The sequence below is a fragment of the Oncorhynchus masou genome, chromosome 16, assembly GCF_036934945.1.
Source record: "Oncorhynchus masou masou isolate Uvic2021 chromosome 16, UVic_Omas_1.1, whole genome shotgun sequence".
NCBI lineage: Eukaryota > Metazoa > Chordata > Actinopteri > Salmoniformes > Salmonidae > Oncorhynchus > Oncorhynchus masou.
The window spans coordinates 22,199,597-22,225,538 of NC_088227.1; the positions used below are offsets into that span (position 1 = coordinate 22,199,597).

At 41.3% G+C, this 25,942-nt stretch overlaps 1 protein-coding gene across 5 annotated transcripts; it reads right to left on the minus strand.

The window, feature by feature from the left end:
- Positions 1-25,083, minus strand: LOC135557675 (vascular endothelial growth factor A-A-like). Of its 5 annotated transcripts, XM_064991180.1 has the most exons (9): positions 24,309-25,083; positions 22,534-22,579; positions 21,858-21,998; positions 21,383-21,579; positions 17,147-17,223; positions 9,004-9,036; positions 3,764-3,838; positions 1,846-1,989; positions 1-1,415 (listed from the first exon to the last, which is right to left on the minus strand). In XM_064991180.1, the coding sequence occupies exons 1-9, from the start codon at positions 24,411-24,413 to the stop codon at positions 1,394-1,396; spliced, it is 840 nt and encodes a 279-aa protein (XP_064847252.1). In that variant the 5' UTR covers positions 24,414-25,083; the 3' UTR covers positions 1-1,393. The 5 variants fall into 5 exon arrangements, with proteins under 5 accessions (XP_064847252.1, XP_064847255.1, XP_064847254.1 ...); XM_064991183.1 differs by lacking the exon at positions 21,858-21,998 and having other exon boundaries at positions 24,309-25,082; XM_064991182.1 differs by lacking the exon at positions 3,764-3,838 and having other exon boundaries at positions 24,309-25,082.
- Between the last annotated feature and the right edge of the window lie 859 nt (positions 25,084-25,942).

The window sequence follows — 25,942 nt, forward strand, 5'->3', positions numbered from 1 at the left end:
TTGGTTGGCCGAGCTTTCTTTTAGCAAGGGTTTATTGTTATTTGCGTGGTGGAGCTCAAGACAAGCATAAGCCTACTCTGCCTCTAAAAACACACACACACACACACGCACACACGCACACACGCACACACGCACACACGCACACGCACACGCACACGCACACACGCGCAGGGTGAAAATCACACGCAGCACCCCCACCTTAAAAAGGCCATCCATACAAATGATCCATTTGAGGAATGTTTACATAAAGATTTTCTTTTCTTATAAAAGCCAAGAGCAGTGTCTCCTTGTAGCTGGGCAGAGAGGAGACGATAATGACATCACATAGCGGGGAGGGGGGAAACCCAAAAGAACATAACACTGTATATATAAATAGATCAAATTAAATACGGGTAGAGGACTGAATACTGAAAATACTCTAACATTATAAATTATCTATAGCGGACTATGACATAAGGGATATTAAGTATGTATAGTATATATACAGACAGCTTGCCATCGATACTATTGCATTCTGTATGGAGTTCAACCGCAGACAGCATACCACCCCCTCCCCTCCGAAAACAAATAAATAATTTAAGAAGCAGATTCAGGATTTCTCACTCTGAAGTGATCAGCACAGTTTGAGGCACAGTTTCTCAATGGAATCAAGCTACAGTATCAGTTGTTTCTAGAGGTTTCCATGTATATCAAAATCAATCATCAGTATCCCTTTAGAAGTATTAATGGCACTCCAAATCCAGTTCCACTGCTAGAAAGGGCAGCAAGAGACAGTTCTAGCATTCCACAAGTTCTACACATCAGTTTTAGAACTTGCTTTCAGGTAAAAGAAATTGTCACAATGTGACAGATCCCCATTTTCCCATTGGCTGTCCTGCCATTGCAATTGGGTTCCTGCAACGGGAGTCTATGGGTCAGTACTTTCCATCCCTCCAAGAATATTTTCCCTTCTTCTCTTCCTCCTCTTTTCAGCTGATTTATGTACCACATAGCTAGGTTGTTGTTTCTGATTCGACACATAACCACTCATATATATCCAGTGAAGAATTTGCATAAATGAAATTACAACAAAACTGCAGTCCGGTCACACGCCAGTGAAATACAAAACCACACAGCTGTTTGCTTTTTTATAATGATGGGTTTTAGTTAGTTTTCTTTTAGCAGCAATAAAAATTCTGTACTTTTAGTATATACTTTAGTATATACAGATCTACATTGGGATGATTTTTCTGTCTGTTCATTTTCTTTCTCTTTCTCTCTCCGCTGTTTCTCAGTCAGTCCAGAGGAATGCTTTCCACAGAGAAAATGAGCTTAGAGTTTAAAGTTCAAAGTGCTGAGCTGTGAAACATCTTGTGAATATTCCATCATGTCATTTCATCTGAAGTTTGGCCTCTCATCTTCTTGGCTTGTCACATCTGGGAGACAAAGAGAAGTAAGACAGGCATTAAAAACAAAGATGTAGGGCTGTATGGTTGTATGAAACACACACACGATCTCATGCTCTGGGAACTGAGCGCCAATGTCTTGGTCAGGTTCTTGGCTAATGGTAGGTTCTGATGCCGGTGCGGCAGGGTAGCCTAGTGGTTAGAGCGTTGGTCTAGTAACCGAAAGGTTGCAAGTTCAAATCCCCGAGCTGACAAGGTACAAATCTGTCGTTCTGCCCCTGAACAGGCAGTTAACCCACTGTTCCAAGGCCGTCATTGAAAATAAGAATTTGTTCTTAACTGACTTGCCTGGTAAAATAAAAAATGAAAAATAAAATTAAATGTGGTCAGGAAATGGTTACCATACCGAGGTCAAGAGTGATAAAACAAAAGTCCTCCTGACACCCACACACAAACACACCTGCAGGTCCTCTCGTTGAGCTCCAGGTAACGCGCCCGGCAGTGGGCATTGGAGTTTCTGCAGGAACACTGGCAGGTCAGAGGGTCCTGGATGAACCCCTGCTTCCTCCTCTCTGAACAGCCATCACAACATGGCTCGCACTGACTTTAGACAGACAGAGAGAGGAGAGGAAAAAGTGAAGGATGTGGAGGAGGAGAAAGAGATAGGAAGGATGTTTATTAGAATGGTGTTAATATGGAAACAACCTTGGAAGTGTTTTTCTGACAACCCACACATGCTGCAACTTCATACTCCCAGTGTCACTGCCTATGTGTGAATGTTCTGTATGTGTGGGTATGTAAAGAAGGAATTGTAGCATGTGACTGGAGGGTTGTACAAAAACTGACACTTTGCAAGCAGCAAAATTACCCCCAAAACCATTGCCCTCTCCCCAACTCATCCTCCTACTGTCTCGTAGGGTGGTAGGGGTGAGTGATTCTTGATGATTGGCTTGCCCACGTACAGTATGCATTGTTTCAGTTAGACATGCACCAGCAAGCTTTGGCAGTTACGTGAGGCTTACAACAAAAAACACTGTCAAATTCAACACATCCCAAAACTCTCTTTTTACATAGTCAAATAAAACTCAGAGGTCGTCTTTGTGCATAAAGATATGGGATTCGATTTTATTGAATTAAAATATTTAAAAAAAGTGTTGTTTTTCCCCATACAGATGTATGATCTTAATATGATCACTCATTTGTTGCTGAGAATTTTCCTGCACAGCAGGAAGTGCAAACTTGCAGTGCGAGTTAAAATTTCAGACTTGATTTGCCGTAACAAAAAACATGTATGAACCCATTAATTATAATTCACATTTCCTGTTGCTGCAGAATTATTTTCCTGCTGTAGCAAACTGGCTCAAGTTAAGATCCTACACCTGTAGACACAGATTAGATAGAGAACCAGTAGATAAGAGAATAGATCTGGTTTAAATGACAAAGAACACTAGAGAAACTGTACCATTCTGTTTCCACACAGAGGGGTTGATAGTGGACCAAACCATTTTCACAGACAGACATTCCATTGAGAACTAAAGGCAAAGCAACGTGAACAGAACAACTCTATTATTTGACATTAAACCCATTGCAGAAACATGTGCAACTCTTTCTTTTGAAAACTAAACCTTTTTTTGTTGAGACCGATGGAGACAAAGTGAACGCACAAATAGGGCTAAACAACTTGTTGGTTTACATAACCCAGAAAGAAACAACAATGTGATTGTCATCTCTCATATGCTCACATTGCAAACAAAGCCCAGATATGGCAGACGGAACAGCAAAAACCTGTTTGAAGGGATGAAAAGAAACAGAAGAAGAAAGGGGGAAAGGGCGAGTGTGAGACACAGCAAAGCGAGACAGACTCAACACTGATGTAGGCCTTGGATGATCCCCACAAGAGATACCAGATTAGTTGAGATCGTCAGCAAAAAGCCATGCTGGTTGGTTCAGTTCTGTTATCTTTACCCTATCCCTCCATACTTTCCCTCCATCCCCCCTAGGGTTCCTTATCACCAGGGGGGTAGGGTGAGGGTGGCAGTGAGGTATGGAGGCAGGGTTATGGGTGAATCGCGTGAGTTGTAGTGATTTGAGGTTGAAGTCCCCCCTAACCATAGATATAGGATCAGATGTTATTTATTATTCAGGGACGACTTCTACCTACTCCGGTGGGGTTGGGGTTCAGAAAAGCCTCATGCCAATTGATGCATGTGGTGGGATTGGGTGGTGGTGGTATTGGGTGGAGTGGCGGGGCTGTGAATAGTGAGTGAGCAAATTAATTAATTAAAAAGGGGCAAATTAACTCCTCCCAAATAAGCTTAACAATCAAAAGTGCCACACTCAAGTGCAGGTTGGGAGAGGAGAAGGCCGAGCTGACATACGCTTCACGATTCTTTAGGTCATGGTTTTTCTTTCGCTTTCTCTTTTGACCTTTGCCCTTGCCTTTCCGGGGTTTTCTGGAAAAAAGAGAAAGAAGCACAACAACGCTGATACATCTGAGAGGAGGAGGAAAAGAGACACATATCAACCGAATAGAGAGTTCCGAGTTCAGTTCGTCAGTAAATCAAATCAATCGATCAATTGATCGTTCATTCACACAGAGGCTACAGGAGTGAGAGAATAGACTGAAATAGAATCAAATGGTCTCAATAAATCTAGTAAATAATAATTGGACAAGTAAGCCTTGTCCGAGCCAGAACGGCCCATGAATCTAGAAGTTAAAACTTTGTCACTGTTGTAGCTAAATACATTCTCAAAAGAACACTGGCTTCTAGACATTCTTAGACCAAAAAAGAAATCGTTTCACAAGTTTAATATTTAAGTTTAGCTGTGTAAGCTGTTTTTTTGGCCAAACACTCCCTCAGCTACACTTAACATTCCCAAATGGATACTGGACTATAGATGGGTTGGTTGTTTAGCAACAAAACCGGCACTTGTGCAACTATGGGGCAAAATGGACAGGATTGGCTTAGATTGTTGACAACATGTAAACTATACTGAACAAAAATATAAACGCAACATGTAAAGCGTTGATCCCATGTTTCATGAGCTGAAATAAAAGATCCCAGAAATGTTTAATATGCACAAAAAAGCTTATTTCTCTAAAAATGTTGTGCACAAATTCATTTACATCCCTGTTAGTGAGCATTTCTACTTTACCAAGATAATCCATCCACCTGACAGGCATGGCATATAAAGAAGCTGAATGAGCAGCACGGTCATTACACAGGTGCACCTGGTGCTGGGGATGATAAAAGACCACTCTAAAATGTACAGTTTTGTCACAACACAATGCCACAGATGTCTCAAATTGATGGGAGCCCGCAATTGGCATGCTGACTGTAGGAATATCCACCATAGCTGTTGCCAGAGAATTGAATGTTCATTTCTGTACCATGTGCCGCCTCCAACGTAGTTTTGGAGAATTTGAAAGTCTGTCCAACCGGCCTCACAACCGCAGACCATGTGTAACCACGCTAGCCCAGGACCTCCATATCCTGCTTCTTCACCTGAGGGATCATATGAGACCAGCAATCCGGACAGCAGATGAAACTGTAGGTTTGTACAACCGAAGAATTTCTGAGAAACTGTCAGAAACCGTCTCAGGGAATGTCATCTGCATGCTCATCGTCCTCACCAGGGTCTTACCCTGACTGCAGTTTGGCGTCGCAACCGACGCGGGAAAATGCTCACCTTTGATGGCCACTGGCACGCTGAAGAAGTGTGCTCTTCACAGATAAATCCCGGTTTCAACTGTACCGGGCATATGGCAGACAGCATGTATGGTGTCGTGTGGGCAAGCGGTTAGCAGATGTCAACACTATCAACAGAGTACCCCATGGTGGCGGTGGGGTTATGGTATGGACAGGCATAAACTACGGACAACGAACACAATTGCATTTTATCAATGGAAATTTGAATGCACAGAGATATCGTATCGAGATCCTGAGGCCCATTGTCGTGCCATTCTTCCACCGCCATCATCTGGAAGCTGAAAATGTCGCTGTTATTCCATGGCCTGCATACTTACCAGACATGTCACCCATTGAGCATGTTTGGGATGCTCTGGATCAACGTGTATGACAACGTGTTCCAGTGTCCACCAAAAACAACATCTTTGCATAGCCATTGAAGAGGAATGGGACAACATTCCACAGGCCACAATCAACAACCTGATCAACTCTATGCGAAGGAGATGTGTTGCACTCCATGAGGCAAATGCCATTTAAGCGTGCACATAGATGGGTTAGCTGATAATGTCATGAAAACTATAAGGGTCAGCCTAGTTCTCTTTCAACTAATCTGGGTCACCAGTCTTGGCTGATGGATCTCAACAAGCTCAATGCATAATTAGACATTTTTGCACTTCTCAAAATTTCAAAGTTGTTCCAAACGTCACATTTTTAAGTGTTAATGTTTTGGATGGGCTTGAAACAACAAATGAGGGTCCACCACTGGGAATAAAAATGCAACCTTCTGATCCGGAGTCATAGGATGACAGCTATCCACCACCCCCGTCCACAACACCCTATCAAAACCCAAGCCTAATTGATGGTAATAGCGCCCACTGTTTCCCCTAGTGTCCGGTTTTGAAGGCATTTCCCGACACCCTCAGGAAACTGACAGACGTCCAATTTCAAAGTCAATCTTGAGCAATCTGCCTGTTTAAGTTGTCTGATATAACAGTACAATGAGTTCCAGGTAGTCTATTCACTTCCAGCAGATATAACAGATGCAGGGTATATAACAAAATGTGTCAAAGGAACATTTCCGTACAATGATTGGGTGAACCTAGACTAGAGTTAGCTTCCATAGGATGACTGATCAAGCCCATTGATCTTCAGAGTTCTTTTGTACCATCATTAACACCACTGTGACTAACTACTAGAGGTCGACCAATTAAATCGGCATGGCCGATTAATTAGGGCTGATTTCAATTTTCATAACAATCGGTAATCAGCATTTTTGTACGCTGATTATGGCGGATTACAATGCAATCCACGAGGAGACTGCGTGGCAGGCTGACCACCTGTCAGCAAGGAGCCAAGGTAAGTTGTTAACTCGCATTAAACTTATCTTACAAAAAACAATCTTCACATAATCACTAGTTAACTACACATGCTTGATGATATTACTAGTTTAACTAGCTTGTCCTGCGTTGCATATTATCAATGCGGTGCCTGTTCACTTATCATCGAATCACAGCCTACTTCACCAAATGGGTGATGATTTAACAAGCGCATTCGTGAAAAAAAGCACTGTTGTTGCACCAATGTACCCAACTATAAACATCAATGCCTTTCGAAAAATCAATACACAAGTATATTTTTTTAAACCTGCATGTTTAGTTAAAAGAAAGTTATGTTAGCAGGCAATATTAACTAGGGAAATTGTGTCACTTCTCTTGCATTCTGTGCAATCAGGGTCAGGGTATATGCAGCAGTTTGGGCCGCCTGGCTCGTTGCGAACTGTATGAAGACCATTTCTTCCTAACAAAGACCGTAAATATTTTTTCAGAATTTTAAATAATTATGACACAACACTGAAGGTTGTGCAATGTAACAGCAATATTTAGACTTATGGATGCCACCCGTTCGATAAAATACGTAACGGTTCTGTATTTCACTGAAAGAATAAACGTTTTGTTTTCAAAATTATAGTTTCCGGATTTGACCATATTAATGACCTAATGCTCGTATTTCTGTGTATTTATTAGATTATAATTAAGTCTATGATTTGATATTTGATAAAGCAGTCTGACTGAGCGGTGGTCGGAGGCAGCAGGCTCATAAGCATTCATTCAAACAGCACTTTCCTGCATTTGCCAACAGCTCTTCGCAATGCTTGAAGCACAGCGCTGTTTATGACTTCAAGCCTATCAACTCCAGAGATTAGGCTGGCAATACTATAGTGCCTATAAGAACATCCAATAGTCAAAGGTATATGAAATACAAATGGTATAGAGAGAAATAGTCCTATAATTCCTATAATGACTACAACCTAAAACGTCTTAACTATTGAGGACTCATGTTAAAAGGAACCCCCTGCTTTCATATGTTCTCATATTCTGACCAAGGAACTTACAATTTATCTTTTTTTACATGGCACATATTGCACTTTTACTTTCTTCTCCAACACTGTGTTTTTGCATTACTTAAACCAAATTGAACGTTTCATAATTTTTTTGAGACTAAATAGATTTTATTTATGTATTATATTAAGTTATAATAAAAGTGTTCATTCAATATTGTTGTAAATGTCATTACTACATATACATACACATATATAAAAAAATTGGCCGATTAATCAGTATTGTCTGTTTTTGGTCCTCCAATAATCGGTATCGGCTGTTTTTTGGACCTCCAATAATCGGTATTGGCGTTGAAAAATCATAATCGGTCAACCTCTACTAACTACCCGGGAGGCCCCTCACCCAGGGCCTGATTAATGCAGGGGCTTACATGGGTTGAAGCCCGGGGTCCAAGGCCATAGGGGGCCCTTGAAGCAGAGCTAAATTTAAAATGTGTATATATATTTTTCTTACTGCAACCGAAAAGAGGCAGATATATTTTTATTTAAAAAGTTTCACAGTTAAATTACTTCTTCATTAGGCTCATAAAAAAGTGTGCACTTGCAAACGGGTGTACACATATGAAAATGGGAGGGGTGCCCTAGAAAATATCTAAGCCCCAGGGAGGGCCTAGGATTTCTTAATCCAGCCCTACCGTCACCACAGCATGGTCAGATGTAAAAGTTGAGCAAACAGTAAAGCACGGTAGCATCAAAAACAAGAGTTGAATGTCCCCTGGGACATCTCAGTGTAGAAACATGGCTTTAGTGCTCCCTGACCACCATCAGCCTTCAGACTCATAAATGGTTAAAACAAGGTCAGTCAGATAGGGTCTCAGAAACAAACCCTTATCTATACCGCTGGACACATGACATATAAAAACCTAAATACAACCAAAGACCCTTGTAATCCTGTAGGTTTAGGCAATAGGACAACTAGACAATCCCATGTAGAGGTGGAAAAATAAGTTGAACGAAAAACAAGAAATCCATTAAAGCTAGACCCATAAACACACACAAAAAAATGGTTAAAGGGGGTTTCTAAAAACACACAGTTATATACACATCACAGGATCCTGTAAAACATCAGTAAAGGAATGAACCCTGAGACATACTTAAAGGCAGGTACAGAGAGAAGGAATGTAAACAGAGGAATTTAACAGAGGAATGTAAGGAGCAGCAGGTGTATATAAAATGACATTAGATGACAGGAGCAGAGGACATTGACCTCATCAGGTGTCACTTGTTCACCTGGGTGAAGCATTTTGGGGTTTTCCGTGTGGCTCACCTGAGCGCTCAAAGGGCCATGAAATTAGAATGAATAAAATGGATGTGATTCTTTGTGAGTTCCAGGAAGCTCATTGGATCCGTGCCACATGGTAGTGAGTGATCATTTGATATGCTGTGTGTAACAACACACATTTTAAGAGAGAAATGTTAAAAATGTGTGAGCACAGGAGAAAGAGAACAGTGAAACATAGAAGGAGAAAGACAATGACAAAGAGATAGACATCGCTTCTCAAATCAACATAGCGCAAGAGTCTGTACTCACTTTTGTCTCTGTTCTTTCACTTCTTTCTTTGGCCTGAAAGATAGAAACAAACATGTTACCTTACAGCCCTTACCTTACTAATAAGCAGGCACCCGTTGAGAAAATGACTGAAAGAACTGTTAAATCCCATTGCATTGATGAGGAATTGAAAAATGGTATGGTTGAGAAGGATGAGGCAAAAGGTATGCCATATAAATCTGGCATTACAACCGTATTGGCAAACATACTGCAAATTGAGTAATCTAAATCAAAAGAAAACTATACTATGAATCAAAAATAAATGCTATGAAGAATGACAGTAAAAAAAATTGGAGCACCTTAAATTACATTTTGGGCAAAAAGGCAAACTTGGCTCCATCATTCATTGATTCAGATGGCTTGTTCATCACAAAACCCACTGATATTGCCAATTACTTTAATGATTTTTCCATTGGCAAGATTAGCAAAGTTAGGCATTACATGCCAGCATCAACCACTGACACTACACATCCTAGTATATCTGACCAAATTATGGACAAGCATTGTGCTTTTGAATTACGTAAAGTGAGTGTGGAAGAAGTATTATTGTCTATCAACATTTACAACCTGGATGGAGGGTTACTAAGGATAATAGCAGACGATATTGCCACTCCTATTTGCCATATCTTCAATTTAAGCCTACTTGATAGAGTGTGTGCCCTCAGGCCTGGAGGGAAGCAAAAGTCATTCCACTACCAAAGAATAGTAAAGCCCCCTTTACTGGCTTAAATAGCCGACTAATCAGCCTGTTAGCAACCCTTAGTAAACTTTTGGAAAAAATTTGTCTTTGACCAGATACAATGCTATTTTAAAGTAAACAAATTGACAACAGACTTTCAGCACGCTTATAGGGAAGGACATTCAACAAGCACAGCACTTACACAAATGACTGATGATTGGCTGAGAGAAATTGATGATAAAAATATAGTGGGGGCTGTTTTGTTAGACTTCAGTGCGGCTTTTGACATTATCGATCAATGTCTGCTGCTAGAAAATGTATGTGTTATGGCACTACACCCCATGCTATAGTGTGGATTAGAGGTCGACCGATTAATCGGAATGGCCGATTAATTAGGGCCGATTTCATAACAATCGGAAATCCGATTTACGATTATTATTTTTATTTAAAAAAATATATATTTTCTTTTTATACCTTTTATGTAACTTGGCAAGTTGGGTAAGAACACATTCTTATTTTCAATGACTGCCTAGGAACTGTTGGTTAACTGCCTTGTTCAGGGGCAGAACGACCGATTTTCACCTTGTCAGCTCAGGGTTCCAATCTTGCAACCGCATAGTTAACTAATCCAACTCTCTAACCATTGCACTCCACGAGTAGCCTGCCTGTTACGCGGATGCAGTAGAAGCCAAGGTAAATTGCTAGCTTGCATTAAACTTATCTTATAAAAACAATCAATCATAATCACCAGTTATAACTACTGATCAAGTTTAGCAGGCAATGTTAAACAGGTGAAATTGTGTCATTTCTCTTGCGTTCATTGCACGAAGGGTATATGCAAGTTTGGGCTGCCTGGCTCATTGCGAACTAATTTGCCAGAATTGTATGTAATTATGACATACATTGAAGGTTGTGCAATGTAACAAGAATATTTAGACTTAGGGATGCCACCCATTAGATAAAATACCGAACGGTTCCGTATTTCACTGAAATAAACATTTTGTTTTCAAAATGATAGTTTCTGGATTCGATCATATTAATGACCAAAGGCTCGTATTTCTGTGTGTTATTATGTTATACTTCAGTCTGATTTGATAGAGCAGTCTGACTGAGCAGCAGCAGGCCCGTAATCATTCATTCAAACAGCACTTTCATGCGTTTTGCCAGCAGCTCTTCGCAAGCACAGCGCTGTTTATGACTTCAAGCCTATCGGCCTAATGGCTGGTGTAACCAATGTGAAATGGCTAGCTAGTTAGCTGGGTGTGCGCTAATACTGTTTCAAACGTCACTCGCTTTTAGATTTGGAGTAGTTATTCCCCTTGCGCTGCAAGGGCTGTGGCTTTTGTGGACAGATGGGTAACGATGCTTCGAGTGTGGCTGTTGTCGATGTGTTCCTGGTTCGAGCCCAGGTAGGGGCAAGGAGGGGGACGGAAGCTATACTGTTACACTGGCAATACTATAGTGCCTATAAGAACATCCGATAGTCAAAGGTATATGAAATACAAATGGTATAGAGAGAAATAGTCTTATAAATACTATATTAACTACAACCTAAAACCTCTTACCTTGGAATATTGAAGTCACATGTTAAAAGGAACCACCAACTTCCATATGTTCTCATGTTCTGAGCAAGGAACTTAAACGTTAGCTTTTTTACATGGCACATATTTAACATGGCACACATTTTTACAAGGCACATATTACTTTCTTCTCCAACACTTTGTTTTTTCATTATTTAAACCAAATTGAACATGTTTCATTATTTATTTGAGGCTAAATAGATTTTATTTATGTTTTATATTAAGTTAAAATAAGTGTTAATTCAGTATTGTTGTAATTGTCATTATTAAAATCGGCCGATTAATCGGTATCGGCTTTTTTGGTCCTCCAATAATCGGTATCGGCTTTTTTGGTCCTCCAATAATCGGTATCGGTGTTGAAAAATCATAATCGGTCGACCTCTAGTGTGGATAAAGATGTATAGGTCTATACAGATGGTGCCATTTTACGGGCTCCTAACCATTGTGCTATTGTGTGTGTTTTTTCACGTTTGTAACTTATTTTTTTGTTTGTAACTTATTTTGTACACAATGTTTCTGCCATCGTCTCTTATGACCGACAAGAGCTTCTGGATATCAGGACAGCAGTTACTCACCTCGTACTGGACAAAGATTTTTCTTTAACAAGTCTGATGCGAAGGATTTACTTCAGCCACCTGACAAGGACAAAATCCCCATCATTCGCATGAAGAAGAGACTGAGATATTGGGGATATAGGTCGGGGTTCCTTGTAAGGATCCGACGGGGAGTGAGTAATCCGCCTTTACCATCAGTCTTATTAGCCAACGTGCAATCATTGGATAATAAAATGGACGACCTCCGATCAAGACTATCCTATCAACGGGACATTAAAACTGTAATATCTTATGTTCCACCGAGCTGAACGACGACATGGATAACATACAGCTGGCTGGGTTTTCGGTCCATCGGCAAGATAGAACAGCTGCCTCTGGTAAAACAAGGGGTGGCGGTCTGTGTATATTTGTAAATAACAGCTGGCGCGCAAAATCTAATATTAAGGAAGTCTCGAGGTTTTACTCGCCTGAAGTAGAGTATCTCATGATAAGCTGTAGACCACACTATTCACCTATAGAGTTTATCTATATTTTCGTATTTGTACATTTACCACCACAAACGATGCTGGCACGAAGACGGCACGCAACGAGCTGTATAAAGCCATACGCAAACAAGAAAATGCTCATCCAGATGTGGCATTCCTAGAGGCTGGGGACTTGACTGCAGGGAAACTTAAATCCGTTTGACGTAATTTCTACCAACATGTGACATGTGCAACCAGAGGGGAAAAAAACACTAGACAAGCATTACTCCACACACAGAGATGAGTACAAAGCTCTGCCCTCGCCCTTCATTTGGCAAACCTGACCATAAACTATCCTCCTGATTCCTGCTTACAAGAGAACTTGTAAGTACCAGTGACTCAATCAATAAGGAAGTAGTCAGATGACGCAGATGCTAAGCTACAGGACTGTTTAGCTCGGACAGACTGGAATATGTTTGGTGATTCATCGGATGGCATTGAAAAGTACACCACATCAGTCACTGCCTTCATCAATAAGTGCATCGATGATGTCGTCCCCACAGTGACCGTACGTACATACCCCAACCAGAAGACATGAATTACAGGCAACATCCGCACTGAGCTAACGGCTAGAGCTGCCACTTTCAAGGAGTGGGAAAGAAATTCTGCTATTCCCTCCGACGAACCATCAAAAAGGCAAAGCATCAATACAGGACTAAGATTAAATCATATTACACCGTCTCTGACACTCGTCGGATGTGGCGGGGCTTGCAAACTATTACGGACAACAAAGGGAAAACACAGCCGCGAGATGCCCAGTGACACGAGCGTACCAGACGAGCTAAAAAAGTTCTATGCTCACTTCGAGGCAAGCAACACTGAAGCAAGCGTGAGAGTATCAGCTGTTCCAGACGACTGTGTGATCACGCTCTCCGTAGCTGATGTGAGTAAGACCTTTAAACAGGTCAACATTCACAAGGCCGCAGGGCAAGGCGGATTACCAGGACATGCACTCCGAGCATGAGCTGACCAATGGACAAGTGTCTTCACTGACATTTTCAAACTGTCCCTGACCGAGTCTGTAATACCAACATGTTTCAAGCAGACCACCATAGTCCATGTGCTCAAGAGCCTCAAAGTAACGTGCATAAATGACTATGGAACCGTAGCAGTCACGTCTGTAGCCATGAAGTGCTTTGAAAGGCTGGTCATGGCTCACATCAACACCAACATCCCAGCAACCCTAGACCCACCCTAATTTGCATACCGTCCCAACAGATCCACAGATGATGCAATCCCTACTGCACTTCACACTGCACTTTCCCACCAGGACAAAAGGAACACATACATGAGAATGCTATTCATTACCCACAGCTCAGCTTTCAACACCATAGTGCCCTCAACGCTTATCAAAAAGCTAAGGAACCCTGGGACTAAACACCTCCTTCTGCAACTGGATCCTGGACTTCCTGACGGGCCGCTTCCAGTGGTAAGAGTAGGTAACAACACATCTACCACGCTGATCCTCAACACAGGGAACCCTCAGGGGTGCATACTCAGTCCCCTCCAGTACTCCGTTCACCCATGACTGCATGGCCAAGTATGACTCCAACACCATCATTAAGTTTGCCAATGACACAACAGTGGTAGGCCTGATCACCGACAATGATGGGACAGCCTATGGGAAGGAGGTCAGAGACCTGGCAGTGTGGTACCAGGACAACAACCTCTCCCTCAACATGATCAAGACAAATTAGATGATTGTGGACTACAGGTAAAGGAGGACCGAGCATGCCCCCATTCTCGTCGACGGGGCTGTAGTGGAGCAGGTTGAGAGCTTAAATTTCCTTGGTGTTCAAATCACCAAAAATGATCAAGGTCCGAACACACCAAGACAGTCATGAAGAGGGCACGCCTATACCCCTCAGGAGACTGAAAACACTTGGCATGGGTCCTCAGATACTCAAGAAGTTCTACAGCTGCACCATCCTGACTGGTTGCATCACTGCTTGGTAGGGAAACTGCTCGCCCTCTGACCGCAAGGCACTACAGAGGGTAGTATGTACAGCCCAGTACATCACTGGAGCAAAGCTTCCTGCCATCCAGGACCTTTATGCCAGGCGGTGTTAGAGGAAGGCCCTAAAAATTGCCAAAGACTCCAGCCACAATAGTCATAGACTGTTCTCTCTGCTACCGCACAGCAAGTGGTACCGGATCGCCAAGACTAGGTCAAAAAGGCTTCTTTTAACAGCTTCTAACCCCAAGCCATGAGCCTCCTGAACAGCTAATCAAATGGCTACCCAAACTATTTGCATTACCCCCCCCCCCCACCCCCAATGTTTACGCTGCTGCTACTCTCTGTTTATTATCCTTGCATAGTCACTTTACCTCTACCTACATTTACATATGATCTCAATCACCTCGACTAATCTGTGCGCCTGCACATTGACTCTGTACCGGTAGCCCCTGTATGTAATCTCGCTACAGTTATTTTATTGGTTGCTCCTTAATTTTATTTTTATTAAATGGCATTGTTGGTTAAGGGCTTGTAAGTAAGCATTTCACTGTAAGGTCCTGTTGTATTCGGCGCATGTGACAAATAAAAATTGATTTGAACAGAACATAGAGGGTGTTCTCTGATGGAAGCCTCTCCAACATAATCCGTAAATCCCTAGGGCAGCTGAGTAGGCCCCTTAACTTTTTAAAATCTTTACCAACAAGTAAAGCCAGTGTGTCTATGTACGCGGATGACTCAACACTATACACATCAGCTACTACAATGACTGCAACACTTAACAAAGAGCTTCAGTTAGTTTCAGAATGGGTGGCAAGGAATAAGTTAGTCCTAAATATTTCAAAAACTAAAAGCATTGTATTTGGGACAAATCATTTACTAAACCCTAAATCTCAACTAAATCTTGTAATGAATAATGTGGAAATTGAGCAAGTTGAAACTGCTCGGAGTAACCCTGGATTGTAAACTGTCATGGTCAAAACATATTGATACAACAGTAGCAAATATGGGAAGAAGACTGTCCATAATAAAGTTCTGCTCTGCCTTCTTAACAGCACTATGAACAAGGCAGGTCCTACAGGCCCTAGATGTCACACCTGGACTACTGCTCCGTTGTGTGGTCAGGTGCCACAAAGAGGGAGTTAGAATTGGCTCAGAACAGGGCAGCACGGCTGACCCTTAATACACGGGGTGCTAACATTAATGACATGCATGTCAATCTCTCACGGCTCAAAGTGGAAAAGAGATTGACTTCATCACTACTTGTTTTGGCAAGAAGCATTGACAAGGTGAATGTACCGTGCTGTCTCTTTAAACTACTAGCACACAGCTAGGACACCCATGTATACCCCACAAGACATGCCACCAGAGGTCTCTTCACAATCCCCAAGTCCAGACCAGACTATGGGAAGCGCACAGAACTACATAGAGCCATGACTATATGGGACTGTATTCCACATCATGTAACTGACACAAGCAGTAGAGTCAGATTAAAATTAAACAGGTAAAAATACACCTTATGGAACACAGCGACTGAAGAGACACACAAAAGTACAGACACACGCATACAAGTGCTAGCACATGCACTCTACACACACGTACATTGTAATATTGTTGTATGGTGGTATTATACATTTTGTTTTGTAGATATGTAGTGGTGTAATAATGTCATATGATGTACTGTTTTTTATATTTGTTTTATATGTAATGCAAGTGCCTTAATGTGTTTGGACCCAGGAATACTACTGTTGCTGCTGCCTTGGCAACAGTTAATGGGGATCCATAATAAATACAAAATCTAGCCCACCGTTTGTTTCTTTGTAAACAGATTCAGATCATCAACAGTAGACAGATAGATAGACAGGATTCAGCTTGGGTGGCCCTGTAGCACTCTACTACTCTAGTGTTTTCCATCCCTGATCCCCAAGTAGTCATGACAAAGATGGCTTTCTCCCTGGCTTATCTCCTTGATTTGTTCTCACACACACCACACACACACTATCTGATAACAATAGCCGATTCTCAATTCTATTTTGTTGCTCATTTCACTACAGCTGATTATGGAGCAACGAATACTCTGGCCCACAGCTAATCCAGTGTGTACAGGAGGCCAGGAATTGTGAAACGTCACATTTCATTTCACAGTACTCTCAATTGGTTCGTAGAAAACCATGTAAAACATTGCAGTCTACTTATAAACTAGTTAGAGTCGTGAAAAGTGATTTACAAAAGAGTTTATTAATGGTTAACAAACAATGATTTAATGGTTTGAGCAGTTTATATGGTGGTTATGAAAAGGTGGAAAATTATACACACTGACTGTAGGCTAGAAATCTTTATAAAATGTTAAATAAATTAATAGCTATGGCGTTAAAGGAAAAGCTGATACATGGTTCAAACCATATCACTGTTCTGTGACCTGCAAAGTATCTCAGAGTAGGAGTGCTGATCTATAGTAGGATCAGTTTTGCCTTAAGATCATAATGAATATGATAATATGGACAGGAGGGATCTGATCATAAATCAGCACTCCTACTCTGAGACACTTTGTGGATACAGGCCCTGATCAGTGCTCAGTGTGATTGTAGATGGCACCCGGCAGTAGGAACGGACTCTTAGTTATCTAACGGAGACAATCAATATCGCTGTTTACAGTAAATGCCCCTGAATTCCTCGTAGAAGACCTCCATATGCCCTGAACTGAGAAGAACACTGGAGTAGATAGTAGGTAGGTGTGTGTGTGTGTGTGTGTGTGTGTGTGTGTGTGTGTGTGTGTGTGTGTGTGTCTGTGTACATGCAGCAAGTGTACAAAATAATACTTAAACACATCTTACCTGCATTCACACGCACTGTGTTCTGTAAAACTCATAAAGATATTATTTTCTTGCCTTTGGGGTTTTATTCTTTTTATCTGTGGAAACAAAAACAAGAGAAGACAGAGTCTAATATAGAACAGGCAAACATACTCACACAGACTCTCTCCTTTCCCACCATATACTAAAATATACTATACACACACATATACTGTTTACACATTTTTTATACAACGGGTGAGTCTAATCCTGAATGCTGATTGGTTAAAACCGCATTCGAGCCGGTGTCTATTCCACAAGTTGTCACCGGCTAAATCTATGACGTTAAAATGCCTATTTACCCTGTTCCACTGTCTCATCAACCCAGCCAGGCAACTTATAAACTTGATCTCCTCTATAAAAGCATCTAGACATAATCGCACATTTCTTTTAGACTAATACTTAGTTTTCAACAGCGGAGATTTAAAAAAAAAAAACTTCAATCTGTCTCTCCGACAATTGCAACATTGTTTCAAGATTCAAATTTGATCTCCCGCTGCCCCATAGTAATGAACGAGTCGGGACGAGAGACAGGCGGGCAACATTTCTTAGCAATGTCGAACTCAGGAATCAGCTATAATAATTTTTGGGGATATATACAAAAAAATGTCAAATAAAAAAAGGTAAAAACGAAACGCAGATAATTTGCAGTCTTTCCAGCTTCAGTTTGAAGTGATTGTGTTACTGTAGCTGTGTTGTTGGCTAGCTCCACTGAACAACAGTGTCCTGACGAATGAGCACATTTTCTATGCCAGGTGAAATCGAGTCTCATTAGCTCATTGTTATGGATATAACCAAATAAATGTCAATAGAAAACAGCTTAAACAAATGCACACGCAGCTACGTTTCTGTTATTCTGGCTGCACTTTTTGACGTAACTGTAAGTTAGGCGTAGTTGGCTAGCAAGAAAGGGATAAGAACGTTGCTAGCCAGTATGGAACATTTAGATCGAATGACTGCGTTGCGTCCATAGATGCAGAACAAAAAGACTGAACGACTGGGTTGCATCTCTAGCAACCCTAGATTTGTGTCGGACTGTATCTTGTGGAAGGATGAAATAGTATGAATAAATTAATCAAAAAGTGTTTAACTAAAATGTGTCAATCATTAATTGAATATGTTGGTAACCCGTTGTATAAAAGTGATAATACCCTCGAAGACAGTGTTTAGAGGATATATTGGCACTTTTTGCCGGGCCGAGACGAAATCGGCTTCTCGGGCATTATCACTTAATTATATTATTGCATTGTTGAATACCTGTTTCTGATTGGCTTGAAGGGCATTCTAGAGCATGCTTTATTTCCCTATAATGCACAGTATATTTGCGCGGTAGAATTCAATGCCTATAGTTCATTCATACATGTTCTATGTTTGAGCTACTTTTGAAAGAAAAATTCAAATTGAAAACATGAATTGGCATTGTTGAATTCGATTTTCATAATGGCGGGCTAGGACTGATGGTTTGGTTAATTAAACTAGAAAGTCTGTGTACCACAGCAACTACTGTAGGTAGTTGCCAATATATTTGGTATATTTGCACGTGGAATTCAATGGCTATAGTCAGAGATGGGGACTCGAGTCATGGGACTTAAATTTTGTGACTTTTTACTTGGCAAAAAAAAAAACCTCTTGACTTTGACTTGAGCATCTATGACTTGTGACTTAACTTGGACTTCGCTGTATGACTCGATAAGTCATCTCGCACACTATGTAAGCCTATCTGTCCTTCATATCAGAGTGCTGCAGGTTCTGTGCATTCTGTTCTGTGTCTTGAACAATCAGATTCACGGAAATCACAGCTTGCGCAGGCCAGGTACAAAGCACATCCTTTAGCAAAGCGCACGCTGCCCCACTGTCCTACAGTATTTATTTAGCAAACGTGATTACACATTACTACCGACATACACGAGCAAAAACTTCACAGAAATGTTGCAGCAGCCTACACCTAAACTGTATGGGAAGAAAACGAGACATTTTCTCAGTTTGATCAACTCGGCTACTGCATAGGCAACTACAGCCGGCAGCTGCATAGGCTACAGACAATGCTCCATGTCCCCTCTAGCCAGGGATCTGTAGCCTATTTATAGCCAATATATTTGTGTTAGGAGAAAATGTGAACTTGATCAAATTTGGTTTAGGCTATATTCAAACTTGGGCTGGCTGGCTGGGCTACCATGGACTTTTCAATCCAAAAGTATTAAATTAAATGAATCAAACAACACAATACTGATTACATAAATAGACTGTGTGAGTTACTTTTAATTGCAGTTGCATAGCCCTATACAATGCAAACCTGCATAAAGCAAGCTCAACCCTGTGAGTTCTATTGTCCAATTGCAATGGTTGTGTCTGTGTAAAGGACAGTATAGTTTTAAAATATAATTCATATTAACAAGTACAAGGTTGCTGCAGTCTAACAGGGTTTCCATCCTCCCAGGAATTTTCCAAATTTTCTTTAAAACCATTTGACCTGTTTAGAAAATATCTGTATACCTAGGTGGCAGGTAGCCTAGTGGATAAGGGCATTGGGACAGTACCTGAAAGGTCGATGGTTCAAATCCCCGGGCCAACTAGGTGAAATATCTGTTGGTGCCCTTGAGCAAAGCACTTAACCCTAATTGCTCTGGATAAGAGTGTCTGCTAAATGACTCAAATGTAAATCTAGTCCCGTTGCCCATATAAATACATACCTTTTTACAACTACTAATTAATCACTTATTTATACCTGGTTTGGTTAACAGATTAGGAAAACTCTGGGCCCCAGGGAAAACCATTTGCCCCACTACACTGGGACCTAGTGCCACCTGTGCATTAAGCCATTTTTGGTCCCCAAAATTGTTGCATTCAGTTTCAAAGACGCTGTGGTAGTGGGGGGAAAAGGGATGCAGTTTGTAAAACATGTCAGTCCACAATCACAGATGCATTGCAATGGCATAAAACACAACCATTGAGGACTCGAAACCCAAAATGAGGGACTTGTGACTTGACTTGACCTCAGCTGAGCTGAGCTGTGGAACTTGGGACTTTACTTGAGACTTGCCCATTATTACTTGGGACTTGACTCAAAACTCAAAGATTAAGACTTGAAACTTGCAAAATGGTGACTCGGTCCCATTTCTGGCTAACATTTTCTATGTTTGAGCTGCATTTGAAAGCAAAAGTCAAATTGAAAACATTATTGGCACTGTTGAATTTGATTTTCATAATGGCAAGCTAGGACTGATGGTTTGGTTAACTAAACTAGCAAGTGTGTGTGTTTGGTTACCATGGCAACTACTGTAGCTAGCTACTTCAGTTGATGTCGAACACATTTATAGCGGCAATGTGTCAAATTATAGCCATTGTATAAAAGGGATAATCAACTTGGGCTCTATGTCTTCTCTGGAAAATAATGCAACTTCGTGGAAGCTTCCACGTTGTTCATTATTGTCCATAGAACGCGTAGCCCCTCGTTGATTATCCCTTACATATATCTACATACATAGACACACATAACTTGAGACACGCATGTAGCATAAGGGTATATGGATTGTCAGAAAGAGGCTGGAGAGATACCTGAAAGGGATGTTATAGTATGTGAGGATAGGGGGAGGTTAGAGGCTATGGATGTGGTGTCTCAATGAAGGAGGTAGGGGGATCCATATGCCCAGGGCATGTTCAGGGCATATGAACGTCTTCTACGATATTGATTGTCTCTGTTAGATAACTAAGAGTCCGTTCCTACTTCCGGGTGCCATCTACAATCACAGTGAGCACTGATCAGGGCCTGTATCCACAAAGTGTCTCAGAGTAGGAATGCTGATTTAGGATCAGATCCCTCCTGTCCATAACATGAGGATAGGGGGAGGTTAGAGGCTATGGATGTGGTGTCTCAATGCCTTAATCCATATCCACGTCGTCGGTGGCCGGAGAACAGTGGGTTAATATATGGGGTTAAAGTTTAAAGGGCTCTCACCTCCATAGTGATGTTACTGTGTTGTGAGGGGACATGGGGGGGGATAGAGGAAATAACACAAAGAGAAAGAAGTATGGGGTTACACCTCCATTATGTTATAAATGCCATTTTGGGGAAGTGTCCAGTCTAAATGTAAGAGGTAAGGGGTTAGAGGTCAGTATCTCACCCTCCTTGGTGATGTAACCGGTATATGTAGAAGTAGGGTTGTAGAAGAAGTGTGAAGGAGATGTAAGGGTTAAAATATAAAACGCTCTGTCTCTCACCTCCATGGTCATGTTATGCGTGGAGGTTGGCGTGCACTCTAGCATCTCATCGTTGCAGCAGCCTGCGCAGCGCGTCAGCACCACACAGGATGGGATAAAGATGTGTTCTACCTCCTCTGGGTACTCCTGTGCGATCTCTACCAGCAGCTCCCTGGGCTGACATAGGCTCTTATTGTACACCTCCATGAAGGATATCACTGAGGAGAGACATGCACATACATTTAATATACCAAGAACCTATACACACATACTGTAAATGATCAACAAACACAGGGCTGTTGTGGCAAGATCACACATGCACATTACAAAATATACATCTACTACATTAACTTCCCTTCAACAACCAGCATCTCCCACTGGGATCACCTATATAAGAAAATGTATGCACGCATTACTGTAAGTCGCTATAGATAAAAGCATCTACTACAGTACATGCCATATGTACATTATATATTTTATTATTATATTATCTCACCCATCAAGGTGTCTCTCTCATTTCCTCTCTCACTGTGGCTCTGGTATGCTTCTGTACTGACTCCCTCTTTCAATCCCTCTCTCAGCCCCACAAAGTTTGGTACCTTCTGCACTGAAGCACTAAAAACATTGTAGCCTGGGGCTGCACATGTTGGGAAAGACATTGAGACACCACAGACAGACAAAAACTCTGATTCCTCTTGGAGAGTAAAGGAGAAATGGGAAATCATAGCACACCCCCTGCAGTGTCCTGCACACCCCCTGCAGTGTCCTATACCAGCCAAACCAAACATAGTATGAAACAATATCACATAACATTCAGCTTCTGATCGAAAGCAGCTCCTTTCCACATATTATGTGCAACTTATGCTTGTGTAAAGAACCCATGAGGGCCAGAGACTCAATTCCATTCTATAAAAACCTCACAATATTTCAACTGGAATTCATGGATATTTTAAGTGAAAATTGACAACATTCTATTTGAAATGTGTTACAATGGCTTCAATGTTGGAGCCTATTCAGCCAACCTGAGGACCTAGTGTAGTTACACTTTAGTCCACTAGAAGGTGTGGGTCTCCCTGTGCTCTTAATGTGAACCACACAAACCCTGTTTCCTTGGCAGTTTGCCTTCGAGGGAGCCCAATGAAAGCCCTTTTCCCACGATGCCTTACACCTACCGCCGTCATGCGAAATCCTCCATCCTTCTTTCGGTATGTGGGCACTCTGCACGGGAGAAAGGAAAAGGGGCACACAAATTGAAGGTTAGATTGTAGCCTTACATTTTTGAATGTCATATTCCAGTGCAGTTCACATTTACTTAAGTGTAACCAAAGAGGCTATGTGGTGCAGACACGATTTGACATTGGCGCTGTCAAAGATCAACCGGTTTGTTTGTTTTGTTTCAAAGCCAAGGCCTACATTGTCATTCACTGTGAAGATTGAAGAAGTTGTAAGCCTGTTTGCAAATGTTACCATTTAATTCTCTATGCGAGTGTAGGCTACGCAACTCAACAGACCACACTTGTTAATTGTTGCTACAATGACCCGTATCCAGCCCACAGTTTGCGACATTTCTCCACAGTGGGGATTGCTGTCAGCAGTCCTCCCACAGTGGTTGGCATCGATCCACTCATATGCAAGCACGTACGTACACAGGCACGCACACACATCATCATCATCCACACACACACACACTTGTGCAATTTCTGCCCAGGATTGCATGAGGCCTGGAGATTCATTACCAAGTGGCTTTCACTGAGGACTACTGAGTTTAGTCGGAACAATGCAAGTGCATAATATCTACCTCAAACTGTAACCGCTGCTACCAGTTCTCACAGTCGCACGTCAGAATTACACGTTAATCCATGTTTTAAATGTAAAACGTCAGTTGTTCCAAACGTCAAATTTCTAAGTGTTTAAGGTTGTTTCGGCACTAATTCCAAATGTTTAAGGTTAGGCATCAACTTCGAATGGTTAAGGTTTGGGATAGGCTTAAAAAAATTACATCGCTGGATTCAAACTTGCAATATTTGTAATCAGAGGTAGATGCTTATGCCCATCCACAACACTGAAACCGACTTGAAGGTATTCATTGAAAATTAGGATTTGTTCTTATTAACTGACTTGCCTAGTTAAATAAAGGCAAAAGAAAAACAAGAAAAGGTAACAACACTCACTGTTTGCCCTAATGGCCAGTTTCCACATCATTTCCTGACTTCCTCTGATATGGACAGACGTTGAATACTGACTTGTATCATGGGTGACTTGGCTGGACCATTTTCACCCCAACCTGAAAAGTCTCCTAAAGAGCTATATTTGTTGGGGGTATTATCATAAAAACGTTTGCCCAAGGGTCATGTGGAGGCTTCAACATTTTGATTAATGAATTGCAAACCAGTATAGACCTACATCAATGACTACCTTTTAATTAGTTAAAGTAATGTTAAAGCCTTAATAAAATATGAAGCCAATGCACTATTTTTCAGAAATGTTCATTTAAGATGTAGTTGGGTCGTGGTATTCCGATAGTGCCTATTAAAATGAAACTGTAGGATCGAATGCGCAGGCAGCGAACCTGCTGCCATATCTCTGCAAATTCAAAATGCCGCTGCGCCTTTAAAAGCGTAATAATATCGCCAAGGTGGTTCTGAGCAGGCCCGCAATCACCAGTCTAGACTAAAGTTTATAACATTCGTTCAAAAACATTAGATAAGACTATTCCACCTCTGAACGACAAACACACCACACAGTAAATACATGAAGTTGGAACAGTGTCAGATTTGCTATTTAGATATATCCGATGCCACGAAACATTTTGAGGTTGTTAAAACATGAGCAATGACCTAACAAGGGGAGCGACAAGGACGACCTACACTTGACCATATTTCACAAATATAATACATTTCTTGACGTCCTTTCAGAGACCCTGGGTCTGTTATGATACATAATTTACCTTGACAGCTGACAAATACAGAAGCGTCAGGAGAAACAAGGTTATCAAACTGTCAACAAAGTTCATGATTGAAATTCCAAATGCAAATGTCGATTTAAAATCCATGCGGGTCGTCTTGCGATTTCTTCCAAAGCATCTGTCAAATTTAAAACCGTAGGTTAATAACAAAATGTAAGAACTGTTAGAACTTCTGTTAATGGGGGACGGGGGGTTGCAGTGGCGTCAAATCCATTTTGGTCCCACGGTCGGAGCAGGCAAGACACCTGAGCAGAAATCCCTTGAGCATAGCGACTTTCAGCTGTTGCCAATAATTTTTAAGATATCCAGAAACATGAAAATCCAGGACGCGTATCTTCTCACATCGTTCTGAAGTAGACCTTTATTTTTTTCAAATAAAATTGCAATCCACATTACAGAAGTGATTCCATAGGTCTACTTGGTGTACCAGGGGTCTCCAAATGCGTGTCCATTGGAAAAGGGGAACATGCGATTACAGAAACTCCCACTCCTACTGTATGTCAACCCCAGAATTGTGCTTACAATAACATTCAAAGAATATACTCTGTTTTACGAGATCTGTCAAAACTTCCAAACATGACATAACATGCGGTTTAATTTCGCGTTCTCCTGGTTTGAGTGATCCCAGCTCTCATCTACCCTACTGTCGCTAACGCATCACCGTAAAATAGTTTTGGAGGTCCGCAACTTGTCCCCCTGGTTCCGTCTCTCGAGCGGCGAATATACTGTCGAATTGTCGTGCAGCACAGAGGGATTGGAAGCCCAGGGTGAGAATTTCAATTGCATTGGCTACTCCTCGGGTCCTCTCTCCTCACCTCCTTCGCCAAACCCATTGGATGAGAAAGTCAGAGGTCCCTCCTCTCTGACATTCTCTTCCAATGGGTTTTCAGAAGGAGGCGAGGAGCGAGGAGAGGACGCAAGGAGTTTGAAATTGAGAAAAGTACCGAAAGTGGTTCATTGGCTAAAAGGAGGGGTGGGCGTGGTTACCCAATTTTGACAGATGTGTGAGGTCAGATCGCAGTGTTCTGATACTGACCGCTTGTGCAGTGAGATTCATCAATCAAACCTTGACAATGACCGTGTGGATCAAATCCGTAATATATCGTGGGTAAATTCAGACTGACTGACTAACAAATAGTAATGAGTATTAAGATGCCCGACTGTAGAGTCAGTCGGGCTAAAATGTTGAACAAGCCCTTTAACCACAGGCTGAGCTTGGGTTTCAAGTTTGGGAAAGCAATTTTTCGTATAAAAAATGCACCTTTATAATAAAGCATTCCATGCATCTTTGCATTTGCAGACTTCTAGCCTAGTATTCTTAATGTGATCATTTGATTGGAAAGTCATAATGTAGGCTAATAATATAACTCAATCACTGAATGACAAAACAAATATTGTTCAATGCAGGGTGTTGTGGCATAGAGTAGGCCAAGGCTATATCAGATACATTTATTATCTTTTCTTTGTACAGGAAGATGTTCTCCTTTTAGAAACATATTTAATGCAATTCTACTACAATTATATTACTGGGGATATTACCCGAATCTTTTTTAATATGACAAAAAAAATTCAGGATAGCCTACTCTGAAGACACTGATAAAGTTCAATAAAAATGA